General features: G+C 37.9%; 1 protein-coding gene, 4 non-coding genes and 1 pseudogene across 5 annotated transcripts; 1 reads left to right on the forward strand and 5 right to left on the reverse strand.

The window, feature by feature from the left end:
- The first annotated feature begins 2,462 nt into the window (after positions 1-2,462).
- LOC127987291 (ceramide synthase 2-like) lies at positions 2,463-12,315 on the forward strand. The gene is made up of 11 exons (XM_052589543.1): positions 2,463-2,878; positions 5,706-5,885; positions 6,812-6,929; positions 7,825-7,943; positions 8,039-8,096; positions 9,440-9,490; positions 9,583-9,675; positions 9,758-9,886; positions 10,564-10,670; positions 10,790-10,946; positions 11,015-12,315. The coding sequence occupies exons 1-11, from the start codon at positions 2,871-2,873 to the stop codon at positions 11,210-11,212; spliced, it is 1,218 nt and encodes a 405-aa protein (XP_052445503.1). The 5' UTR covers positions 2,463-2,870; the 3' UTR covers positions 11,213-12,315.
- An 83-nt stretch (positions 12,316-12,398) lies between these two features.
- On the reverse strand, positions 12,399-13,468 carry LOC127987293 (kelch-like protein 12; annotated as a pseudogene).
- Positions 13,469-14,289: 821 nt separating this feature from the next.
- trnad-guc (transfer RNA aspartic acid (anticodon GUC)) lies at positions 14,290-14,361 on the reverse strand. The gene has a single exon. It is a non-coding gene; the product is annotated as a tRNA-Asp (tRNA).
- Positions 14,362-16,539: 2,178 nt separating this feature from the next.
- On the reverse strand, positions 16,540-16,611 carry trnad-guc (transfer RNA aspartic acid (anticodon GUC)). Its single transcript has one exon. It is a non-coding gene; the product is annotated as a tRNA-Asp (tRNA).
- A 1,334-nt stretch (positions 16,612-17,945) lies between these two features.
- trnad-guc (transfer RNA aspartic acid (anticodon GUC)) lies at positions 17,946-18,017 on the reverse strand. The gene has a single exon. It is a non-coding gene; the product is annotated as a tRNA-Asp (tRNA).
- A 3,577-nt stretch (positions 18,018-21,594) lies between these two features.
- trnad-guc (transfer RNA aspartic acid (anticodon GUC)) lies at positions 21,595-21,666 on the reverse strand. Its single transcript has one exon. It is a non-coding gene; the product is annotated as a tRNA-Asp (tRNA).
- Between the last annotated feature and the right edge of the window lie 1,870 nt (positions 21,667-23,536).

Genomic DNA, 23,536 nt, shown 5'->3' on the forward strand with positions numbered 1-23,536 from the left:
GACATTGCGCCCTCTGCTGAAACTCAAGCAGACCTGCAGTCCTTAAAAATCTTTGGCTTTTGTTCAGAAAAGCATGCTAGCATACTACTCATACTGTTCCTGCAGTACTCTGTACATTAACTCTGCAAGGTAAGCTAAGTTTCTGTATGACACCGATAAAGCAAAACATGCTGAAATAATCTAATGTCTTACAATGAAATGGATATAAGCAGCTAAAAATTACAAAGCTGCTGACAACAATCTAGCATTGCTCTAACAACTACACAGAACAACCTAGCAACCAGCCAAAACACTGTAGTTACTGCCAGAACACCCCAAAAACACCTAGAACAGCCTGAAACACTTAGCGTCCAGACAAAACACTCTAGCAAACACTCCAGAGATGGCCTAGAAACCAGACAAAAAACCCCTAGAAACCACCTAGAACAACCTAGTAACTAGTTAAACCATTCTAAAAAAAAAACACCCGCTAACCAGCCAGAACACCCCAGTAACCTATTTTGAATCACCTAACAACCAGACAAAACACGCTAGGAACTGCTGTAGTCGAACATACTGGAAACCAGACGAGAAACCCTTAGAAACCATCCGGAACAACATAGGAACCAGCCGAAACATAGTAGCAACTGCCTAGCAAACAGCCAGAGAACCACAGAAACCAGCTAGAACAACCAACCAAAACACTCTAGTATTGTAGTCTAACACGCTTGAGACATCCTAGAAACTATTTAGAACAACAGCAACTGCCTATCAACCCACCAGAGAACCCAAGGACAACCTAGTAACCAACCAAAAAACTCTAGCAATAACCTAGGTGTAACCAACTAGAACAAACCAGAAACAATTGCTAGAGTTCTTTGATTGGTTTCCAGGCAGTTTCTACAATGTTCTGGCTGGTTTCTAGGCAGTTTCTAGAGTTTTTTGGAACGTTCAAGAGGCAGTTGCTAGAGTGTTTTGGTTTGTTGCCAGGCAGTTGTTATTTTGTTTTGACTCGTTGCCAGGCAGTTTCTAGAGTGTTTTGTCTGGTTGCAAGGCAGTTGCTAGAGTGTTTTGATTGGTTGCTAGGCAGTTGCTAGTGTTTTGATTGGTTGCTAGGCAGTTTCTAGAGTGTTTGGGCTGGTTTCTATGTTGTTCTAGGTGGTTTCCTGGGGCAAACATGTGAAATTAAACTGCTGTTTTGCCTGGTTCTGAATCAGTAGTACATTGAGAATGTAGATGGGGTCACATGTGATTTCACGAGTGAATCTCATGGGAAAGTCTCTCGCTATGCTGTGAAATACGGCGTCGCTGGCCGTGTGCCCTGCTTCTGTTGCTGTCAGCCATCAGAGGGGCACTGTGAGGGAGACCACAGCCGAGCGCTCTGGTCTCAGCGGTCGAATCGCTGGCACTATTAGAGGTTCAGCCTGGCACACGTCCAGTTCTCATTCTCTCAATTATATCTCAGACATGTGAGCTGAACTGAGATGGGACTGACAGAACAAAAACTAAAACCTAAAAAAAGGACTTAAGCTTTGTACCTTTACTCTAAGTGACCAAAAGTTTTATTTTTGTAAGCTCATAGCTGCTCATAGGCAGTTGCTAGAGTTTATTTAAATACCATTGATAAATCAGATATAAGGTTAAAATAGCAGAGAGAACATGCAGTGAATTGCATTATGAAGCTAAACAGCCTGCATCATGTAAACTCACATACAGAGAATATATTATACATAATAAGGCTATCCTGAAGGTTTGCAATGCATACATTGGCTTTTGGCCAAATATATTTCATTTAGATTTAATGCCCTGGAGTCTGGGGTTAACATGCATGCTAAAAGCCAAATAAAACACATGCAATGCATTTTACAGGACTGTCATCAGATGGAACATAGACAAGAAGAAATGAACCGTGCAAATTGTGTTTTCGTGTGCTGTGCACAATATCCTGAAATAGACGAGAGATGAGATCGTCAAGAGACAGCCAAGAACAATTAATAAACGATTGTTTTCTTCCATTTGAAATCCCGGCTGATATGAAAACAGACAGTAGAATCATTGTAAGGAGCCAGACGGACAGGACTGACGTACATTCCTCTCAAATGGTGCTGGAAGTTGGCAGACCTTTTACTCACCTATTGGTAATTTTTCTTGGCAAAACATATAACAGGAAAAGGGGAAAGTATACGTGCCATTGAGAGTTTTGAATCAAAATAATAAAGGTATAAACCTGGTTGTGTATTTCAAACAAATCTTGTTTAATTTCTAATTGATTGACAGATATTCAAGTTTAGTATTCATGGTAAAACTCTGTTATCCAAATACAGGAACAAGTTATATGCAATTAAAATGCATACAACTAAAGATAGATAGATAGATAGATAGATAGATAGATAGATAGATAGATAGATAGATAGATAGATAGATAGATAGATATGTCATATGTTCATCTAATGGTCAATAGGGGGCGACTATACAGCATGGATTTGTGGAAAGCAAAGCACTTTACAACATGTTCCCTGATGGATGGAGAGAAAGACGGAGGAGATGCTGCTCCTGAAAGCGTTTTCTTGAATTCTCTCGGCTCTGGGATAATTTAACAAATGCACGACTTATTTTACTCTTGGAAGCCGTTGAAAGACTTGGAAACAGAGGTTGATGTGGTGGATGTGAGTTGATGTCGACATCTGGAGCGGGTCGCGCGCATTCCTTCGAATATTCGCCGGTAGAATCCGCGCGAGCGTTTGTTTTCATTTAGATCTCGAGCGATCATAATGACGCTGGATGCTGTTCACGTTGAAGAGTGGGAATAAACAACGCAAAGACGCGTTAAAGAGGGAGAAGAGGCCTGTGTCCTGCTTTAATAAAAACACGAGATTCTCCATCACTGAAGCATGGACAGGTAACGTAAAAACCACGTTTTAAATTATAATTATAACCGCGTATGTCATTCATCACTAACATAATAATTCGGTACTTAGATAACTTACGTTAGCCGTACACGGACGGCATTTCTCTCATTGTTTTTTCCCTTTATAACAAAATGTACTGTTATTATAGTTCTTATTGAATTTTGGTAATAAATCATGAATAATTAGTGATTTTGTCGATTTCTGACGTCTTTTCTAGATTTATTAGTGATCTTATATTTGTCTACCGTTACATTTAGTTTTAAAATCAATTTGTGACGTCTATTCATAATTTTATTGCGATTTAATCTGATTATGTAGCTATATATTCAACCTGAAAACGTCAATCGCTGTCATGTCATGGAGATCCGTTAACCCTTTCACGGTCCTAAATTAAAGTTTAGAAAACACATTGCTGGAAATATTGTCTGTTTTATTTATTTAATTTAAACTCACCTGTCGGAGTGCTGTACATAGCAAGTGCTCAAAATGTATGTTTTAAAGCAGCAGTTGTGTTAAAATTGACAAGGCTGTGTCTTTAGATGATTATAGATATAATTTTGTATTTTAGATATAATTTACAATTTTGACGAATTTCCTACATTAATGTTTTAATTTTGTTTTACGACTAATATTATGTTGTCTATGCATAGTTTTATTGCCGTTTCGCTTATATATATATATATATATATATATATATATATATATATATTACCTTTATTTAACCAGAATAAAACTCATTGAGATTAAAAATCTCTTTTACAAGAGCGTCCTGGCCAAGACAGGCAGCAGCACAATTAACAAGGTTACAGACATAAAAACATATAACATATAACGTCAACATATAACAATTTATACAAGTAATAAATAATTATAAAATCATAAGAAATCAGAATTTCACCTATTATCGCAAGCGATAAACAACAGCAAGGATCGTCCGTCATAACTGAGTCAGTCATTACATCTACAGCCAGTTTGTGTAGCTTCCATGTTATTTAAAAGTAATTTAAAATCAGTCAATGAAACTGGCTCCTTAAGATTCAGGACATTTTGCAGCTGATTCCAAGTGCAGGGTGCCGCATACTTGAACGCCCCTTTTCCCAGTTCGGTCCGGACTTGAGGGACAGATAATAATAATAAGTCCTCAGAACGAAGACAATATCTTCCTGTATTTTTCTTTTCAATGTAAGATTGGAGGTATGGGGGAAGCAGACCAAGAATTGCCTTGTAGATAAAAATGTACCAATGATTAAGTCTACGGGTGGACAATGCAGACCAACCAACCCGATCATACAAAGAACAGTGATGAGTAAGTGCTCTAAAGTTTGTGATAAACCTAAGAGCTCCATGATAAACAGTATCCAACAGTTTCAAGCTTGTGATGGAAGCATTCATGTATATGACATCGCCATAGTCCAGCACTGACAAGAAAGTGGCAGCAACAAGCCTCCTTTTGGCCTCAAAGGAAAAACATGACTTGTTTCTAAAATAAAAACCCAACTTCAGTTTTAATTTTTTTACCAACTGTTGAATGTGAGGTTTAAAAGAGAGTGAATCATCAATTAGGATACCAAGATACTTGAATTGAGATACAGACTCAATCTCGGAGCCCTGAGAAGTAGTGATGGGTAGAAGATTCCGTGACATTGATTTTGCATTTGAGAACAACATAAGTTTTGTTTTGTCGTCATTCAAAACAAGTTTTAAATCGAACAAGGTACGTTGTACAGTATCAAAAGCAAGTTGAAGCTGACAAAGAGCTTGGTTTGGAGTTGATGCAGAGCAGTAAATCACAGTATCATCGGCATAAAAATGAAAATTTGCGTTGGAGACATTTTGATCAAGATTGTTGATATATAAAATAAATAGAAGTGGTCCCAGCACTGACCCCTGGGGCACACCCTTGGATATACTAAGAGGGCTGGAAGTGAGACCATCTGCCTGTACACACTGGGATCTACCTGATAGATAGTTTTCAAACCAGCAAACTGTTTGATTTGACAACCCGACACTGAGAAGTCTTTGTTTTAATATTGCATGATCCACAGTATCAAAAGCCTTCGATAGGTCAATAAAGAGAGCTGCACAATGATTTGTTGTAAATACTCGGTTTGATCGGTAATCTCCCTGACGTCATGGAGGCAGTTTAAACCCTTTCGCGGACCCAACAAAACACATTACTGGTAATATTGTCTATTTTCATATGTTTTATTAAATAAATTCATCCGTCCAGTGCTCAGAATTGATATTTTAAAGCAGTAACGTTAGTTCACCCCAAAATTAAAATTCTGTCATTAGTATTTTGTTGTGATTTAGCCTGATTTGTTTAACCGACTGTTACAAAGATACTATTTAAACTGAATGATGACATAGCTGAATTCAGTGATAAACTGCCTTAAACTGTATTTTTTTTGCATTATGGACATACTGTTTTCCTAATTAATGTTGTTCAGTTGCATTGACACAATCTGTTTTGTAAAAAAAAAAAAAAACTTAACTATACAAATAAAGGACTTGACTTGTCAATATAACTGTGATCGCTAACCGCGTTGGAGTCATGACGTCACAGCATGCTTAACCCTTCACGGGACTAAATGACTGTTCAGAAGACACATCTATTTATTTTAGTTTTATTTAAACTCACCTGTCAGAGTGCTGTATTTCTTAACGCTCAACATCAGTAGTTCAGCCATTATGGACCATTCTGTTACTGTTATGAGAGTTTGTTTACTTGATAGTTTGTCTACTGCTGACAGAATTTGATCTGTAGGTGGTTTATGTGCTGTAATAAGCTCTAACCCTCTCCTTTGGCGTCTGTAGATTAGAGGAACTTGTGAACCAGTGGATGTGGCGGCAGGATTTCTGGCTTCCTCCTGGCGTCACGTGGAAACACATCTCTGAAGGGACGGCGGACGGAGATCAGCATCCCGTACCCCGAGACCTGCTCATCTCCCTGCCCTTGGCCCTGGGTTTCATCGCACTGCGGATCGTCTTCGAAAGGTGCATAGTAGCATTACATCTACTGAATGTTCACCTTTTAACAGTATCATTACTAATACACCATTTGGGTTTTTTCTCTAGTGAGCTTAGGATGCTTTTTAACTTTAACGGGGATGTGTTATTCAACAGTTTGTCTCTGAATGATTGAGACTGTAGTTTAGTGTGTCAGTTTTGACAGAATGAATGTGGAGCATTGTTTTCCCACAGTTTTGTTGTCAATATTTCCTTGTGACAAAAACCATTGGTGCAGGCTGCTGTTTTTACACTGTGTCCATTGTGTTTTTGCAGCAACTGGATACTTAATGCACGTGTTTATTTTTTCTATTAAAGAAATGTTTGTTTATTTGGAATTATTTATTATTTAGAAACAATCGTATGTAATTTTAATTAAGTTCATATTTTAATTATTTATTGTATAACTACAATAGTTAATAATTAATAAAAAATGCAAACAATACAATTTTAATAATGATGAATTTACCACATTTTAATTTTACATTTTAATAATGATTAATTTACCAAACCAAAGTTAATTTATTTATTTATTTTTTACATGAGTTTGCTTTCATTTTTGAGTTGTGTTTTCATTAAAGCTCCAGCTTGTCACTAGTTTGTTTCATTTGGGGGGTTATGTTTATTAAATCATATTTCAGTATAATTAAAATTACCATTTAAAATGCATTATTTATTATTTAAGACATTTAATTAAGACATTAAATAAAATACTCTTAAAAATAGAAAAGGTTTGCATTACAGTAGTGAGAATTAATTTAGGCAAGTGCAGTGTATTGTAATAGATGCAAAACCGCTGTGTGTCGTGACACAATGAGAAGCTATTTAATATTTAATGCACAGCACTGTTATGGACCAATGAAATGCTCTGGTGGGCGGGGCTACACTACACTGTCTCTGTCTGTGTGTTGCAGGGTTGTGGCGCTGCCGTTCAGCCGGTGGTTGGGCGTCCGGGACAAGGTTTGGGTGCGTGTCACACCCGTCCCGAAGCTGGAGGTGTTTTACCTGCAGAAGAAGCATCAGCCGTCACAGGTTAGTCACATGAGCGCCTGCCGTCTGTGACGTGTGATTTAATACTGGACATCCACACCTGAGGATCTGATCCACAAAAACAACATGCACAAAAAATTGCCCTTTTTAATTAAATGGGACTGTTTACTTGTTAATCATATTATTACAATATTATTTCAGATTGTTTCACATTTTATGACAATATTATTACAATATTGATCAAAATTCAAATATATATATTTTTTTTGTTGTTGCTTTCTCTCTTGCTCATATATAGTAATTGCATACTTGCATACATAATCTTCAAAACTGGCATAAAACATCATAATATTCAACGTTTATAATAATGTAATTTTTTGATAATTATTAATCATTATGATACATAATGTATATTTATTAAGGTAATTAATACATTATTAAGGTAATCATATATATATATATATATACATATATATATATAGGAAAATTAAATTAATGTATTTTATATATATATATATATATATATATATATATATATATATATGTATAATTTCATACACAAAGAATACATTTATCATTTTTACATGATATAAAAACAATCTTTTTAGGTATAAAATTATTATAGAGGGCCAAATCACTACTAAATTACATTAAAATACATCATTAAATATATAAAAATGGTGACATTGCAAGTTAATTTTTTATTTTTAACTTTTGAATTAATTTATCTTTCAAGCAACATTCATTGAACATTTAATTTACAGGGCTTATATTACAGTTTATATATATTTAATATATGAAATACAGTATAATAGTTAGAAAATGTGCCAAAAACATTATTGGCATACCAGCCAATTTTGACATATCACCAAATAAGCTTCAAAATATAATGGAAAGAGACCCATATTTTAGTTTCCCCGTGTCTGTGTTTGTTCAGAATGATTTGCTGGTTCTGGAGAAGCACTGTGGACTCACTCAGCGTCAGATCCAGACCTGGCTGCGTCTGCGCCGAAACCAGGACCGACCCGGCAACACCAGGAAGTTCTGTGAAGCCTCGTAAGCCTCTAGAGTCTGCTAAAACCCACAGCAGACGTCTGCGATTGATTGTGTTTGCATTTGATTAACATGAGCTTTCCTGTGTGCCTCCTCAGGTGGAGGTTTGTGTTTTACCTCATCGCCTTCTCAGCTGGTCTCGTCTCGCTCATTAACGTGAGTATCTCCATTAAGCCTGAGGTTCTCCTCACAACGTGCAGCGTTCGGTATTGTAGCCAATCACAAGCATCTCTGTCGAAAGCAATGAATAAATGTAACAGTATTTTTAAATATTAAACCAATTATTATGTAATTGTACTCGCTATAATACTTCATCTAATGAGTGATCCATCTAATCGTAATTTAATGTAATTTTCATCTCAAAAGTCTTTGTTTTCCAAAAGAATTTGAGAAATTTACCTTTGCATTTCAGGTATTGCACTTTCTCCAGTAAGTGTGGATTCAAAATGGTTTATTTGACCTCATCTAGAGTACTGATTTATTATAGGCATTTTATTATATACCAAAGACTTATACCTAGTAGAAGAGTAAAGAGCAGTTCTTGGTAAAGCTTATTTTTCTTATCTTTTTTCTTCAATTAAATTGCATGTTGAAATAGTCATAGTTATCGTTTATTGACCTTATTGTAATCTCGTCTTAGTTATGTGAAAAAAAGCTTGTCAACAAACATTTTTTGTCATGCTATTTGTTAACGAAATTAACAATTGTTAGCTTGTTTTTTAACAGTGACTTGAGAAAATCAGATTTTGCTTGCATATGTAAAGTCGCTCACTGTCCGGGATCGCGATTGTTATTTGAAAAGTTTAACTTTAACGGACAAAACCAGAATAATTCAAAAGGATGGACGGGATGGACAGGATTCCCTTCTGTTTGAGAGACTCACATCTATAGAGAAACCTAACATTACTAACCTAACAAGAAACTTACTTTCTGATAAGAAGTGTGCGCTGCAAACGATAGCTTCTGTCCAGTCCGCTCGTTTTATAGCGTTTAACCACAGCTGTCATCATTTTTTTTTGTCTGGCAGTGGCAGCATCTATGTGTTCAAATTTCAAATTGAAGCCTTTATTACGTTGATTCTGGCATCAAACATCACAACAAGATGATATTTTTAGATCCTTGTGTAGCCGAACCTGTGCTGGTTTGAATTGATCGCTTCCAATTTTCACTTTGTTTTGCCTCCAGCTAGCACTTTGACGTAATTGTGACGTCGGCACAAAAAAGGGTCTAATAATATCTAATACACTTTTTTTCAGTAATACACTACAATTAGCAGTCCTATATAAAACAAAATAAAAATGGTGCATGTTGCTCCAAAATATCAAATACAAATTTGATACTATTATTTTTATATTTTTTGCATTTCTTAATAATATCTAATACACTTCATACACAAATATTATAGGTCATATAATGAATAAAAATGGGTGCTTTTTTATTCAAAACTTTCAAACATATAAATTCACATGGAATAATTTTTGTCAAATGGTGTTTTTCAGACGCCGTGGTTTTGGGATCATCGGGAATGCTGGCGCGGATACCCAAGACAGGTCTGTAACAAACAATCCCAAGGACTTGAGATTAGGCAGAAATGAGAGGAACTAGTGAGCACAATTAGTGTTATTTGTGATTTGGTTTGCAGGTTGTAACAGAAGCTCAGTATTGGTATTATATCATGGAGTTGTCCTTCTATCTCTCGCTTCTGCTCTGCGTATCGGTGGACATAAAGCGCAAAGTAAGTTTCCTAAAATTTTGTGTGAAATCGAAAGATCTTAAAAATTATGAATTGTGGGTATCTGTTTGTTTCGGTTGTGTAGGACTTCAAAGAGCAGATCATTCACCACATTGCCACCATTTTTCTCATCACGTTCTCATACTGTGCGAACTACGTGCGCGTGGGAACCCTGGTGATGCTCGTCCACGACTCTTCTGACTTCCTGTTGGAGGTAAATCTGATTGGCCACTCTGTCAGCTCCCATTGTGACATCATGGATTTTGAGATCAATTAAATGGTTTATTTTTTCACAAATTCCATGTTAATTTTTTTTAGGTCCATTTTGTTTCTGTTTTTCTTTGTTTTAATCCTTAAAATCTGGTTAAATTTAAATAAAATTGTGTCACAAAAACTCAATTGAAATGATGAAACCAATACAATTTAAGAACAATGTATTAAAAGTTTTACTAGCATGAAATGCATTTAATTTTCCCCCAGTAATTTTTTAAATTTTTTTATTAGCTTTTAATGGTTCAATTAAGGATTATTAATCAAGCATGTCTAATTAAGTAAATTATATAAAAAAAACTTTTTAATATATATATATATATATATATATATATATATATATATATATATATTTTTTTTTTTTTTTTCTTTTTTATAAACAAACTTTTTAATAGGTCACTATGAAATCTTTTTTTTTCAGATAATATGATCTTTATAAAAACATTTGTGCTTTAATAAATACATTATTTAATACACGAATATCTGGTAAATGAAGGCATAAAACATTAATAAAATTTATCATTTAATCAAATGAAATTTTTTATCATGGATGTATTATTTTAACAAATAATAAAGATATATACAGAAATAACTAATGTTTTGTTTTTGCTTGATTTCCAGTCTGCTAAGATGTTCAATTATGCTGGATGGAGAAAAACCTGCGATGCCTTGTTTGTTGTTTTCGCCGCTGTATTCTTGCTAACTCGTCTTGTGGTTTTCCCATGCAGGTAGGAACTTAATCAGACTTAATTTCATTTAATTTTGAATGGGTCTTCTCAAAATATAAGACTTTGACATGGTTAAAATCTTCTTAGGATTTATAAACCGTATTTTGGTTTATTTCCAGAATCGTCTACACAGCTGTGGTGGATTCGTTGGACGTCTTTCCTCCGTACTCTGGTTATTATTTCTTGAACGGCCTGTTGCTGGTTCTTCAAGCCCTGCACATCTTCTGGGCTTGGCTGATTCTTCGAATGGTTCACAAATTTCTCTTTTTAGGCAAAGTGAGTATCTTAAGAGTTGAGTTTATAAATGAGGTTATCCCTCAATTTTCTAACAAACGTGTTTTAAGGTGGAACGCGATGAACGGAGCGATGAAGAGAGTGAGGCTGAGGAAGAAGAAGATGAAGGTGGAGAAGAAGAACAAAGCTGTGAGCAGAAAAAGGGTGACATTAACTCTAAATTAGCGTTGTTGGCCAATAACTGTGTTCTGAACAATTTGACGAATCAGAGGCGAAAAATGAATAGCAGAATGCCGAAAGCCAGGTAGTAATTCTATTTAATGTATATAAACTTTTAAGCCATCTCTAACTTTCTTGGCTTATCTTGTTTGTAATTTCAGACTGCTGATGTTTTGTTTTCCTGAAAACATAGCGCTTAGTCAGTAGATTGGGTAAAAAAACTAAAAATACTACTATTTTGTATTATTACATTACCATTGGAGAATATAGATTCAACTATATTAATTAGTTTAACGTTAGTCTAATTAATTATAATGCATTGACTGAGTAGCACCTAAACTCAGGTTAAAAAGTTTGCACACATTAAAATGGTTCATAAACAGACATCTTAAGTATTTAATTGACTAGTTTACTAATAATGCAACTGTTCTTTATTGAACATTGGTATTTAAAACAAGAAATGAGTCCGCTTTCCTGATTAGAGAGACCCACAACATTTAGATGCATTCTTTTTAAGCACTTTTGTATTTGTATAGGTATTCTTCTAGGTTGTGTGGAAATGTGTGGATTTTCTGTAGTGGCTGTTGTTTTCAAAACTGGCAGTGGTGGACCACTGGGAAAGACTTGCGGTGCAATCTAGTGGTGAAGTGTCCACTTGTCTTAGTGATTCTGCCAGTCAAAGAATTTGTTGCACGAGACTACTGGAGTTTGTTGTGTTTTGTTAGATGGTTCTTTGGTTGAGTATTGCCTTAGCAAATGAAGAATTAGATGATTTCTCACTGGAGCATGTGCCTCAAAATCTCGAAAGTCAAAGGGAATAGTTGAATCTGAGGAAGCCTATGTAGGCCCCTTGATTTATATAATCTGCTCCAAGGGCTAAAGGCAAAGTCTTTTTGTTGTTCTAGATGGTTCTAGAAAGTTTATTTGCACAGTAACCATAACTGATCTTTCATTGTAAAACTGTGCATCTGTCTTTCACTGTTTTTTAAAAAAATATCTTGTTTTATTATTGGGATTTACCGTGTTTTTTAGTTTGTTAATGCTCTAACATGTAGCTGTTATATTACTTGTGACAATGACAGAAGATGGATATATTCTTATAATCTTAAATACTGTTAATGTTGCATACTTGCTTCTCATTTGACATTTTTCTGTGTGACCTTTTGAATAACAATAAAAATGTACACTTACATCACTGATAGTTCCTATAGAACTGTTCTAGACCCTACTCTGAAGTAGGAACCAATTAAGTTACCACAAACAGAGATCCTTAAACAAATATGTTACTAGTTCCTGTGGTGTGAACATACAGTACCAAAAAGCCGGTACTTCTGCCAATAGTTCTAGAAACAAAAAGAGGTTCCTCCAGTGCGAAAGCGCCTTATGCTAACAAGTTGTGAAAGGTTAAAATGTATAGGCTCACATGAGGTTATTCCCTACTCCAGCCACGGAGTACTTTGTGAGACACTTCTTTTGCAGGGGTGGATGGGATTACCACCTTCCACTGTAGGGGTAAAACCGATACAGCAGCTATGTTTCTTGCTCATGCGGTCCACCGAGAACAAACAGAGTTTCCCTTTTGAGAGAGTTCTAGGCATGGACCTGCCCATAGTCCAACTGCTTGGCAAGTTATTGTTCAGTCTACAAATGAGCTTAGCATGTGGGTCTGAACTGTTTATCTTGGTCAGAAGATCAGTAATGTAGGGTAAACTTAAGCAATCGGGCCAAACCAGACCCACCAGTTCCATGTAGTCCTCTTCCCAACTTGGGTGAAATGTTGCCCAGCCAAGGGCCACATCAAGAGCCAAGCCTTTTTTGGGAATGCTTAAGTTGTCACTAGCAAGAAGGTCAGCCATGCTTTCCTTCAGATGGAACATAAAGTCCTGCTTGGGAGCTGAAGCATGTAGGTGTGTTAAGGCTGCATCCCTTGCTTCCGCATAGAGGTCTAGACAGCTGAGCTGCCGTGCATAGGCTTCATTCTCAAGCAGTTACTAAGAGACAATTGTCTTTCCAAGAACTTGCAAGCAGAGTAGCCGAGCCCTATCCAACTGGAGGAAGTCTGCGGCCTCCAGAATGTCAAGGACATGTGAAGCTTCAAGTTCTTTCTAAACTCTGTCCAAAAACTGTCCAACTCCCTTAATCTAAATGTGCTTCCTGGTGCTCTCCCGACCACCGACAAAAATCAAGGCTTAGAATTAAGGACTCAGATGAGCCAATTGCCCACGGTTCACAAAGAACAGCTCTATCTCCACTTGGAGCACTGGGTCAGGATCTTCCTCAACTTAATCTTTCTTGGTTCCTAAGCTCTGATCAAAAGTACCTATATCTTGCTTTGCACAAGCCATGACTGTGCACTCCCAACTCTTACTTTTCAAGTTATATCCTTGCTCTAACCTGTCTCCATGGGAATGGGGTCAGCAAACAAATAAAAACAAGGGCTAAACTATCTTGGTTTAAGTGCTAGAGAGACCCAATTTTTTTTTTAAAGTGCACAAAAAACTTTTGTGTATATATAAGGCAGTATCTTTTAAGAATTGTTGAGTTGTATTTGGTTGGCATTAGTCTACACATCAGGACTTGTGTATGTGTATGTATGCAAGTTTTGTCAAGTCAGTACCACAACAAACCACCGGGGGTAAACTTTTTTTAAGATTTGCATCATCGATATTGTCAGCTGGCTAAGTCATTCAAACTATTGCAGGTTAGACTACAGTCTGGTATATCTTTGCATTAATTTAACATAGTTTGCAATGTTTGAATACAAGGTGGCTTTGGTGAAGCATCTAAGTTTACGTTCTGTGTACATCTCAGAACTTGATTTGTCACTCCTATACACCCAGAGCATGCAGCCAAAAAATCTTGGCTGTGGTTTTGTGTTTATGGTTCAACTTTCTTAATCCTGATATGTGTCTTGGTGCTCTCCTGACCATTGCCAAAAACCAAGGCTTGGAAGTACGGACTCAGCTGGGCCAAATGCCCATGGTTAACAAACAACATGGAGCATGGAGCACTATGTGTGTGTGACATATGACACCATCCTGATCTTTCTCAAAATATTTCTCTGTGCCTAAGCTGAGGGCATAAGTACCTACTTCTTGCTGAACGAAAATCCTTTGTTGTCTCAAACCAATTAAAAATGAAATGGGTTGTCAAAAAAATTGCTTTTCTCCCCGTCGGGGAATTGAACCCCGGTCTCCCGCGTGACAGGCGGGGATACTGACCACTATACTAACGAGGAGGAGCTGGAATCAGGGCCAGTAGATGGCAATATATACTTACACCGGAGTGTACATAACATTTACTGAAAACTGTTCCAGTGCTGTGGTCTATGGTCCTGAATCTCAGTATGCCTCCTAGTGTTCTGCTGACCGCTGCAAACAAAACAAAAAAAAAGGCTTGAAAGTAGGGACTCAGCTGGGCCAAATGCTCACGGTTCACAAAAAAATAACTATCCCTCCATCTGGAGCATTACGTCAGAAGTAATAAGTACAGAAACCTGATCCTCCTCAACTAAATCTTTCTCAGTTTCTAAGCTCTGGTCCAAATTCTTGTTCTATCCAAGTCAATACCACAACAAAAAACAAGGGGTAGATGTAGGGCAACTGAACATGTCTAACCTTTATCTAGGGTATATTACTTTGGGAGTAATGTTTTTACTGCTTTTGAGAATTGTGTGGTATGATCTTGTCATATAATGAAATCTGAAGTTTGAATGTTTGACTTACACTATAATAGTGTAAACAGTTCTGGTTGGTTGTTCATATTGCAAAGGATTATGGTTAAATGTCATTATTTTCCCACCCTTTTGCAGAAGTGTTGTAGGTTTAATGTCTTTTTAAAGCATTTAAAGGTACATTTTTGAGTATATCTCAGAATTTTTTCAATTTATCTTGAAATATTGTTCTATGGGTTGAGTGTTGCAAGTAACAAGGAAACAAGCATGATTTTGTGCCTGTGGCCCACCTCTTTTTTGATAATTGATGTCAGGTAGAGGAAAATCCAGTGTATAAGATCAGTATATAAGACTCAGCATTATCCCCAGCTTCTGTGTTGCTCAACAGCTAATTACCCTCCCCCATCCCCAACTCCTCCTCTATCAGTCAGGATTCAGCTCTCTGATCCTCCTTTGAATCAGAAGGCTAATTTCTTAAAGGTTACATTAAATTATTGATCTTTTATCTGCAATACCAGAGTACTTAACATTGACTGGAATTTTTCAGTGCTGTGGTCCAAGGTCCTTAATCTCAACATGCTTCCTAGTGTTCTGCTGACCACTGCCAGAAAAAAGGCTCGGAAGAAGGGACTCAGCTGGGCCAAACACTCACACTTAAAAAAAAAAAACCCTATCCCTCCATCTGGAGCACTATGTCAGTAGTAATAAGTACAGAAACCTGATCCTCCTCAACTAAATCTTTCTCAGTTTCTAAGCTCTGGTCCAAATTCTTGTTTTGTTCAAGTCAATACCACAACAAACCACAAGGGGTAGATGTAGGGCAACTGAACATGTCTAACCTATATTACTTTAGGAGTTTTACTGCTTTTGACAGTTGTGTGGTATGATCTTGTCCTATAATGAAATCTGAAGTTCTAATGTTTGACTTTTAGTATAAATACACTATAACTGTGTAAACAGTTCTGGTTGGCTGTAGATATCGCAAAGGATTATGGTTAAATGTCCTTTTGCAGAAGTGTTGTAGGTTAAATGTCTTTTTTTTTTTTTGAAGCATTTACAGTTTAAGTTTTGAGTATATCTCAGAACAAAAAGTTCATTTATCTTGAAATATTGTTCTAAGGCGTAAGTCTTGCAACTAACAAGGAAACAAGCATGATTTTTGTGGCCCACCTCTCACTTAATCTTTCTCTGTTCTTAAGCTTGAGTCATATATCAAACTTGGAGTTAGTTCTGGCAGATCACGTTAGTCAAGTTCACATCAGCTGACACTCGGCTGATTCACATCTACCTACAGGGATGCAACACCTATCACAGTACCCATATATAAAATAAGTATACAAGTTTCATATATAAGATTCAGTATTATCACCCACTTTTTCATTGCTCAACAGCTAATTACCCTCCCCCATCCCCAACTCCTCCTCTATCAGTCAGGATTCAGCTTTCTGATCCTCCTTTGAATCAGAAGGCTAATTTTCTTTTTATGATATCTGCAGTACATTTATATTAGTTCTGTTGTGGGGGGGTTATTGCTGCTCTCCCTGTTCTTATCTATGCTAGTCTGCATGGATGTGCTCGGAGTTCTTTCCCAGAACAGAAAATAACTACCAATCCAAAACTCTATTCTAATTTTTAGTCATCTTTGACTTTAGTGGTCCTGACAGAGGTACCTACTTCTTGGTTGATAAAAATAAATGTCTGAAACCCATTAAAAATGAAATGGGTTGTCAAAAGAATGCTTTTCTCCCCGTCGGGGAATTGAACCCCGGTCTCCCGCGTGACAGGCGGGGATACTGACCACTATACTAACGAGGAGGAGCTGGAATCATGGCCAGTAGATGGCAATATATACTTACACCGGAGTGTACACTGTTACAGTGCTGTGGTCTATGGTCCTGAATCTCAGTATGCTTTCTAGTGTTCTGCTGACCACTGCAAACAAAACAAAAAAAGGCTCGAATGTTGGGACTCAGCTGGGCCAAATGCTCACGGTTCAAAAAAAAAAAAAAAACTATCCTTCCTCCTGGAACACTGTCAGAAGTTATAAGGACAGAAACCTGATCCTCCTCAACTAAATCTTTCTCAGTTTCCAAGCTCTGGTCCAAATTCTTATTTTGTCCAAGTCAGTACCACAACAAGCCATAAGGGGTAGGTAGATGTTGGGCAACTGGACATGTCTAACCTATATGTAGGGTATTTTACTTTGGGTGTTTTACTGCTTTTGACAACTGTGTGCTAAGTTCTTGTCCTATAATGGAATCTGAAGTTCTAATGTTTGATTTTCAGTACAAATGCACTATAACTGTGTAAACAGTTCTGGTTGGCTGTTCATACTGCAAAGGATTATGGTTAAATGCCATTGTCTTCCCACCCTTTTGCAGAAATGTTGTAGGTTTAATGTCTTTTTTGAAGCATTACAGTTTATGTTTTGAGTATATCTCAGAACAAAAAGTTAATTTATCTTGAAATATTGTTCTATGGCTTGAGTGTTGTAACTTACAAGGAAACAAGCATGATGAAACCACCTCTTTTGTGGCATCAATGTCAGGTGGAGGAAATTACTGATTCTTCACCTAACCCTTAATTAATCTTTCTCTGTTCTTAAGCTCAGGCCATAAATCAAGCTTAGAGTTAGTTCTGGCAGGTCACGTTAGTCAAGTTCACATCAGCTGATCCACATCTACTTATATGGATGCAAAACCTATCACAGTACCAATATATAATATCACTATACAAGATTCAGTATTATCACCAGCCTTTGTGTTCCTCAACAGCTAATTACCCTCCCCCATCCCCAACTCCTCCTCTATCAGTCAGGATTCAGCTCTCTGATCCTCCTTTGAATCAGAAGGCTAATTTCTAGAATGCTACATTAAATTATTGATCTTTTATGATATCTGCAGAAGATTTATGTTGGTTCTGTTTCTGGGGGGTTATTGCTGCTCTCCCTTTTCTTATCTATGCTAGTCTGCATGGATGTGCAGGGAGTTTTTGCCCAGAACAGAACAATACAACCAATCCAAAACTACATGCTAATTTTCAGTCATCTTTGACTTTAGTGGTCCTGATAGAGGTACCTACTTCCTGCTTTATAACAAAAATGTCTGAAACCCATTATAAATGAAATGGGTTGTCAAAAGATTGCTTTTCTCCCCGTCGGGGAATTGAACCCCGGTCTCCCGCGTGACAGGCGGGGATACTGACCACTATACTAACGAGGAGGAGCTGGAATCATGGCCAGTAGATGGCAATATATACTTACACCGGAGTGTAAATAACAATGAAAAAAAATTTTCCAGTGCGGTGGTCTATGGTCCTTAAACTCAATATGCTTCCTGGTGTTCTGCTGACCACAGCAAAAAAAAAAAGGCACAAAAGTAGGGGCTCAGCTGGGGCAAATGCTCACGGTTCACAAAAAAAAAAATGCTATCCATCCATCTGGTGTTCTGGTGATCACCACCGCCAAAAAATCCCTCCATCTGAAACACTATTTCAGAAGTAATAAGGACAGAAACCTGATCCTCCTCAACTAAATCGTTCTCAGTTTCTAAACTCTGGTCCAAATTCTTGTTCTGTCCAAGTCAATACCACAACAAACCACAAGGGGTAGATGTTGGACAACTGAGCATGTCTAAACGGTGCTTCCCAAACCAGTCCTGGAGGCCCCCTGCCCTGCACCTTTTGTAAGTCTCCCTTATCTAAAGCACCTTTCACACTGCACGTCGGACCCGGCACATTGAAATCTGAAGACAGTATTATCACCCACTTTTTCATTGCTCAACAGCTAATTACCCTCCCCCATCCCCAACTCCTCCTCTATCAGTCAGGATTCAGCTCTCTGATCCTCCTTTGAATTAAACTTCACACCCTGATGTCACGTGTCGTTACGGGACCTTTTACGGGTTGTGTGTGAAAGCACGCACATATCCCGGGTAATCACTGGCAGTGTGAAAGTGCAAAATCTAGCGACCCGGAAACAATTGCCGGAACACTTTACCCGTGTATTTGCTGGAATCGCAGTGTGAAAGGGGCTTATCACACCTGATTCCACTCATTAGCTTGTTAGTAGAGACTGCAAAAACTAAATTGGGTGTGTCTTATTAGGGAGACATACAAAATGTGCAGGCAGGGGGTCCTTCTGGACAGGTTTGGGAAGCACTGGTCTAACCTATATGTAGGGTACATTATATACGTCCAGTATATAAGATCAGTATATAAGACTCAGCATTATCCCCAGCTTCTGTGTTGCTCAACAGCTAATTACCCTCCCCCATCCCCAACTCCTCCTCTATCAGTCAGGATTCAGCTTTCTGATCCTCCTTTGAATCAGAAGGCTAATTTCTAGAATGTTACATTTAAATTATTGATCTTTTTATGATATCTGCAGTACATTTATATTAGTTCTGTTCTGGGGGTTATTGCTGCTCTCCCTTTTCTTATACATGCTAGTCTGCGTGGATGTGCAGGGAGTTCTTTCCCAGAACAGAACAATACTACCAATTCAAAACCCTATGCTAATTTTCAGTCATCTTTGACTTTAGTGGTCCTGACAGAGGTACCTACTTCCTGCCTGACATTGACTAAAAAATGATTGCAGTGCTCTGGTCTATGGTCCTTAATCTTAACATGCTTCCTGGTGCTGATCACCACCGCCAAAACTATCCCTCCATCTGGAGCATTACGTCAGAAGTAATAAGTACAGAAACCTGATCCTCCTCAACTAAATCTTTCTCAGTTTCTAAGCTCTGGTCCAAATTCTTGTTCTGTCCAAGTCAATACCACAACAAAAAACAACGGGTAGATGTAGGGCAACTGAACATGTCTAACCTTTATCTAGGGTATATTACTTTGGGAGTAATGTTTTTACTGCTTTTGAGAATTGTGTGGTATGATTTTGTCATATAATGAAATCTGAAGTTTGAATTTCAGTATTACTGCACTATAATAGTGTAAACAGTTCTGGTTGGCTGTTCATATTGCAAAGGATTATGGTTAAATGCCATTGTTTTTTTGCAGAAGTGTTGTAGGTTTAATGTCTTTTTAAAGCATTTAAAGGTACATTTTTGAGTATATCTCAGAACAAAAAAGTTAATTTATCTTGAAATATTGTTCTATGGGTTGAGTGTTGCAAGTAACAAGGAAACAAGCATGATTTTGTGCCTGTGGCCCACCTCTTTTTTGGCAATCGATTTAAGGTAGAGGAAAGTCCAATAAATAAGATCAGTATATAAGATTCAGTGTTATCACCAGCTATTGTGTTGCTCAACAGCTAATTACCCTCCCCCATCCCCAACTCCTCCTCTATCAGTCAGGATTCAGCTCTCTGATCCTCCTTTGAATCAGAAGGCTAAATTCTAAAAGGTTACATTAAATTATTGATCTTTCATGAGATCTTTTATGATATCTGCAGTACATTTATGTTTCTGGGGGGTTATTGCTGCTGTCCCTGCTCTTATCTATGCTAGTCTGCGTGGATGTGCAGGGAGTTCTTGCCCAGAACAGAAAATAACTACCAATCCAAAACTCTATGCTAATTTTTAGTCATCTTTGACTTTAGTGGTCCTGACAGAGGTACCTACTTCTTGGTTGATAAAAATAAATGTCTGAAACCCGTTAAAAATGTAATGGGTTGTTAAAAGATTGCTTTTCTCCCCGTCGGGGAATTGAACCCCGGTCTCCCGCGTGACAGGCGGGGATACTGGCCACTATACTAACGAGGAGGAGCTGGAATCATGGCCAGTAGATGGCAATATATACTTACACCGGAGTGTACATAACAATGAAAAAAAATTTTCCAGTGCGGTGGTCTATGGTCCTTAAACTCAATATGCTTCCTGGTGTTCTGGTGAACACAGCCAAAAAAAAAAAAAAGGCTCGAAAGCAGGAGCTCAGCTGGGGCAACTGCTCACGGTTCACAAAAAAAAATGCTATCCATCCATCTGGTGTTCTGGTGATCACCACCGCCAAAAAAATCCCTCCATCTGGAGCATTGTGTCAGAAGTAATAAGGACAGAAACCTGATCCTCCTCAAATAAATCTTTCTCAGTTTCTAAGCTCTGGTCCAAATTCTTGTTTTGTTCAAGTCAATACCACAACAAACCACAAGGGGTAGATGCTGGACAACTGAGCATGTCTAAACGGTGCTTCCCAAACCTGTCCTGGAGGCCCCCTGCCCTGCACCTTTTGTAAGTCTCCCTTATCTAACAGACCTGATTCCACTCATTAGCTCGATAGTAGAGACTGCAAGAAATAAATTGGGTGTGTCTTATTAGGGAGACATACAAAATGTGCAGGCAGGGGGTCCTTCTGGACAGGTTTGGGAAGCACTGGTCTAACCTATATGTAGGGTACATTATATACGTCCAGTATATAAGATCAGTATATAAGACTCAGCATTATCCCCAGCTTCTGTGTTGCTCAACAGCTAATTACCCTCCCCCATCCCCAACTCCTCCTCTATCAGTCAGGATTCAGCTCTCTGATCCTCCTTTAAATCAGAAGGCTAATTTTTTGATTGTTAAATTAAATTATTTATCTTTTATGATATCCGCAGTACATTTAGGTTGGTTCTGTTCTGGGGAGTTATTGCTGCTCTCCCTGCTCTTATCTATGCTAGTCTGCGTGGATGTGCTCGGAGTTCTTTCCCAGAACAGAACAATACTACCAATCCAAAACTACATGCTAATTTTCAGTCATCTTTGACTTTAGTGGTCCTGATAGAGGTACCTACTTCCTGCTTGATAACAAAAATGTCTGAAACTCATTAAAAATGAAATGGGTTGTCAAAAGATTGCTTTTCTCCCCGTCGGGGAATTGAACCCCGGTCTCCCGCGTGACAGGCGGGGATACTGACCACTATACTAACGAGGAGGAGCTGGAATCATGGCCAGTAGATGGCAATATATACTTACACCGGAGTGTAAATAACAATGAAAAAATGTTTTCCAGTGCGGTGGTCTAAGGTCCTGAATCTCAGTATGCTTCCTGGTGTTCTGCTGACCACTGCAAACAAAACAAAAAAAGGCTCGAAAGTAGGGACTTAGCTGGGCCAAATGCTCACGGTTCACAAAAAAATAACTATCCCTCTATCTGGAGCATTACGTCAGAAGTAATAAGTACAGAAACCTGATCCTCCTCAGCTAAATCTTTCTCAGTTTCTAAGCTCTGGTCCAAATTCTTGTTCTGTCCAAGTCAATACCACAACAAAAAACAAGGGGTAGATGTTGGGCAACTGAACATGTCTAACCTTTATCTAGGGTATATTACTTTGGGAGTAATGTTTTTACTGCTTTTGAGAATTGTGTGGTATGATCTTGTCATATAATGAAATCTGAAGTTTGAATGTTTGACTTAAGGCTGGTTCACACGGCAGGATAATTAGGCCGATTTTAGCCCCGATTCACCCCTTCCGACAATCTTAGGATGCTCCGATTATCGTAAAATAATCTGATCAAATATTCCTGCCGTGTGTGGTGTGTTAAGACTAATCTCCTCTGCTCGGAAGAATGTCGGGACCGCTCCGATCTCAAATCGGGGATATCCAACATGTTGGATTTATTTGGCCCGATTTCTTCTCGTGTGTGGTGTCCCCCGAGGACAAACAATCATGCAGCCTGTGGACTGTGGCGTGTAGCCAATCAGAAAGTGAGGTGACGAGGCAGTGATAGTACCGGGAAACAAAATCAAAACAGCCGGCGTATATAATATAACAAATACAAATAAAGTCGATGAGCATAACTACATCCACAACTGCAGTCCACCAGAGTACATGGAAACGAATATATGAACGTTTATTTCAACGGTTATTAATCTGTGTAGTACGTAACAACATTTCTATGAGAGAAAACAACAACTTATCTCCATATTATGATATAGCAAGTATAGTCCATGCTCGCGTTGTCTCCACCTCTTTGACCATCGCCTTTTCTTGTTTTTCTTATGTTTTTTTTTTCGTTAAAAGACAAAGCACAAACTGGCCACTGCATCCTCTTCGTCCGCCATGATTGTTTACTCTGAAGTCACGTTTGATCTCGAGGGATTTTGCGAGATTTCCCGTCTGACCTGGGAATGCTCGGGAGTCAAATCGGTTCGTGTGTGATGAGTTGATATTGCCGTGTGGCTGCACACCACACACGGAACGACCAAAACTGTTAAACCCGTGATTTTTTATCGCTGTGTGTGGGGTCTCTCATATTTGGAAAATCGGCCGACAATTTTAAAATCGTCCCGTGTGAACCAGGCCTTACACTATAATAGTGTAAACAGTTCTAGTTGGTTGTTCATATTGCAAAGGATTATGGTTAAATGTCATTATTTTCCCACCCTTTTGCAGAAGTGCTGTAGGTTTAATGTCTTTTTAAAGCATTTAAAGGTACATTTTTAAGTATATCTCAGAATTTTTTCAATTTATCTTGAAATATTGTTCTATGGGTTGAGTGTTGCAAGTAACAAGGAAACAAGCATGAGTTTGTGCCTGTGGCCCACCTCTTTTTTGATAATCGATGTCAGGTAGAGGAAAATCCAGTGTATAAGATCAGTATATAAGATTCAGTGTTATCACCAGCTTTAGTGTTGCTCAACAGCTAATTACCCTCCCCCATCCCCAACTCCTCCTCTATCAGTCAGGATTCAGCTCTCTGATCCTCCTTTGAATCAGAAGGCTAATTTCTAAAAGGTTACATTAAATTATTGATCTTTTATCATATATTTTATGATATCTGCATTACATTTATGTTTCTGG

Source organism: Carassius gibelio, chromosome B22 (genome assembly GCF_023724105.1).
Source record: "Carassius gibelio isolate Cgi1373 ecotype wild population from Czech Republic chromosome B22, carGib1.2-hapl.c, whole genome shotgun sequence".
NCBI lineage: Eukaryota > Metazoa > Chordata > Actinopteri > Cypriniformes > Cyprinidae > Carassius > Carassius gibelio.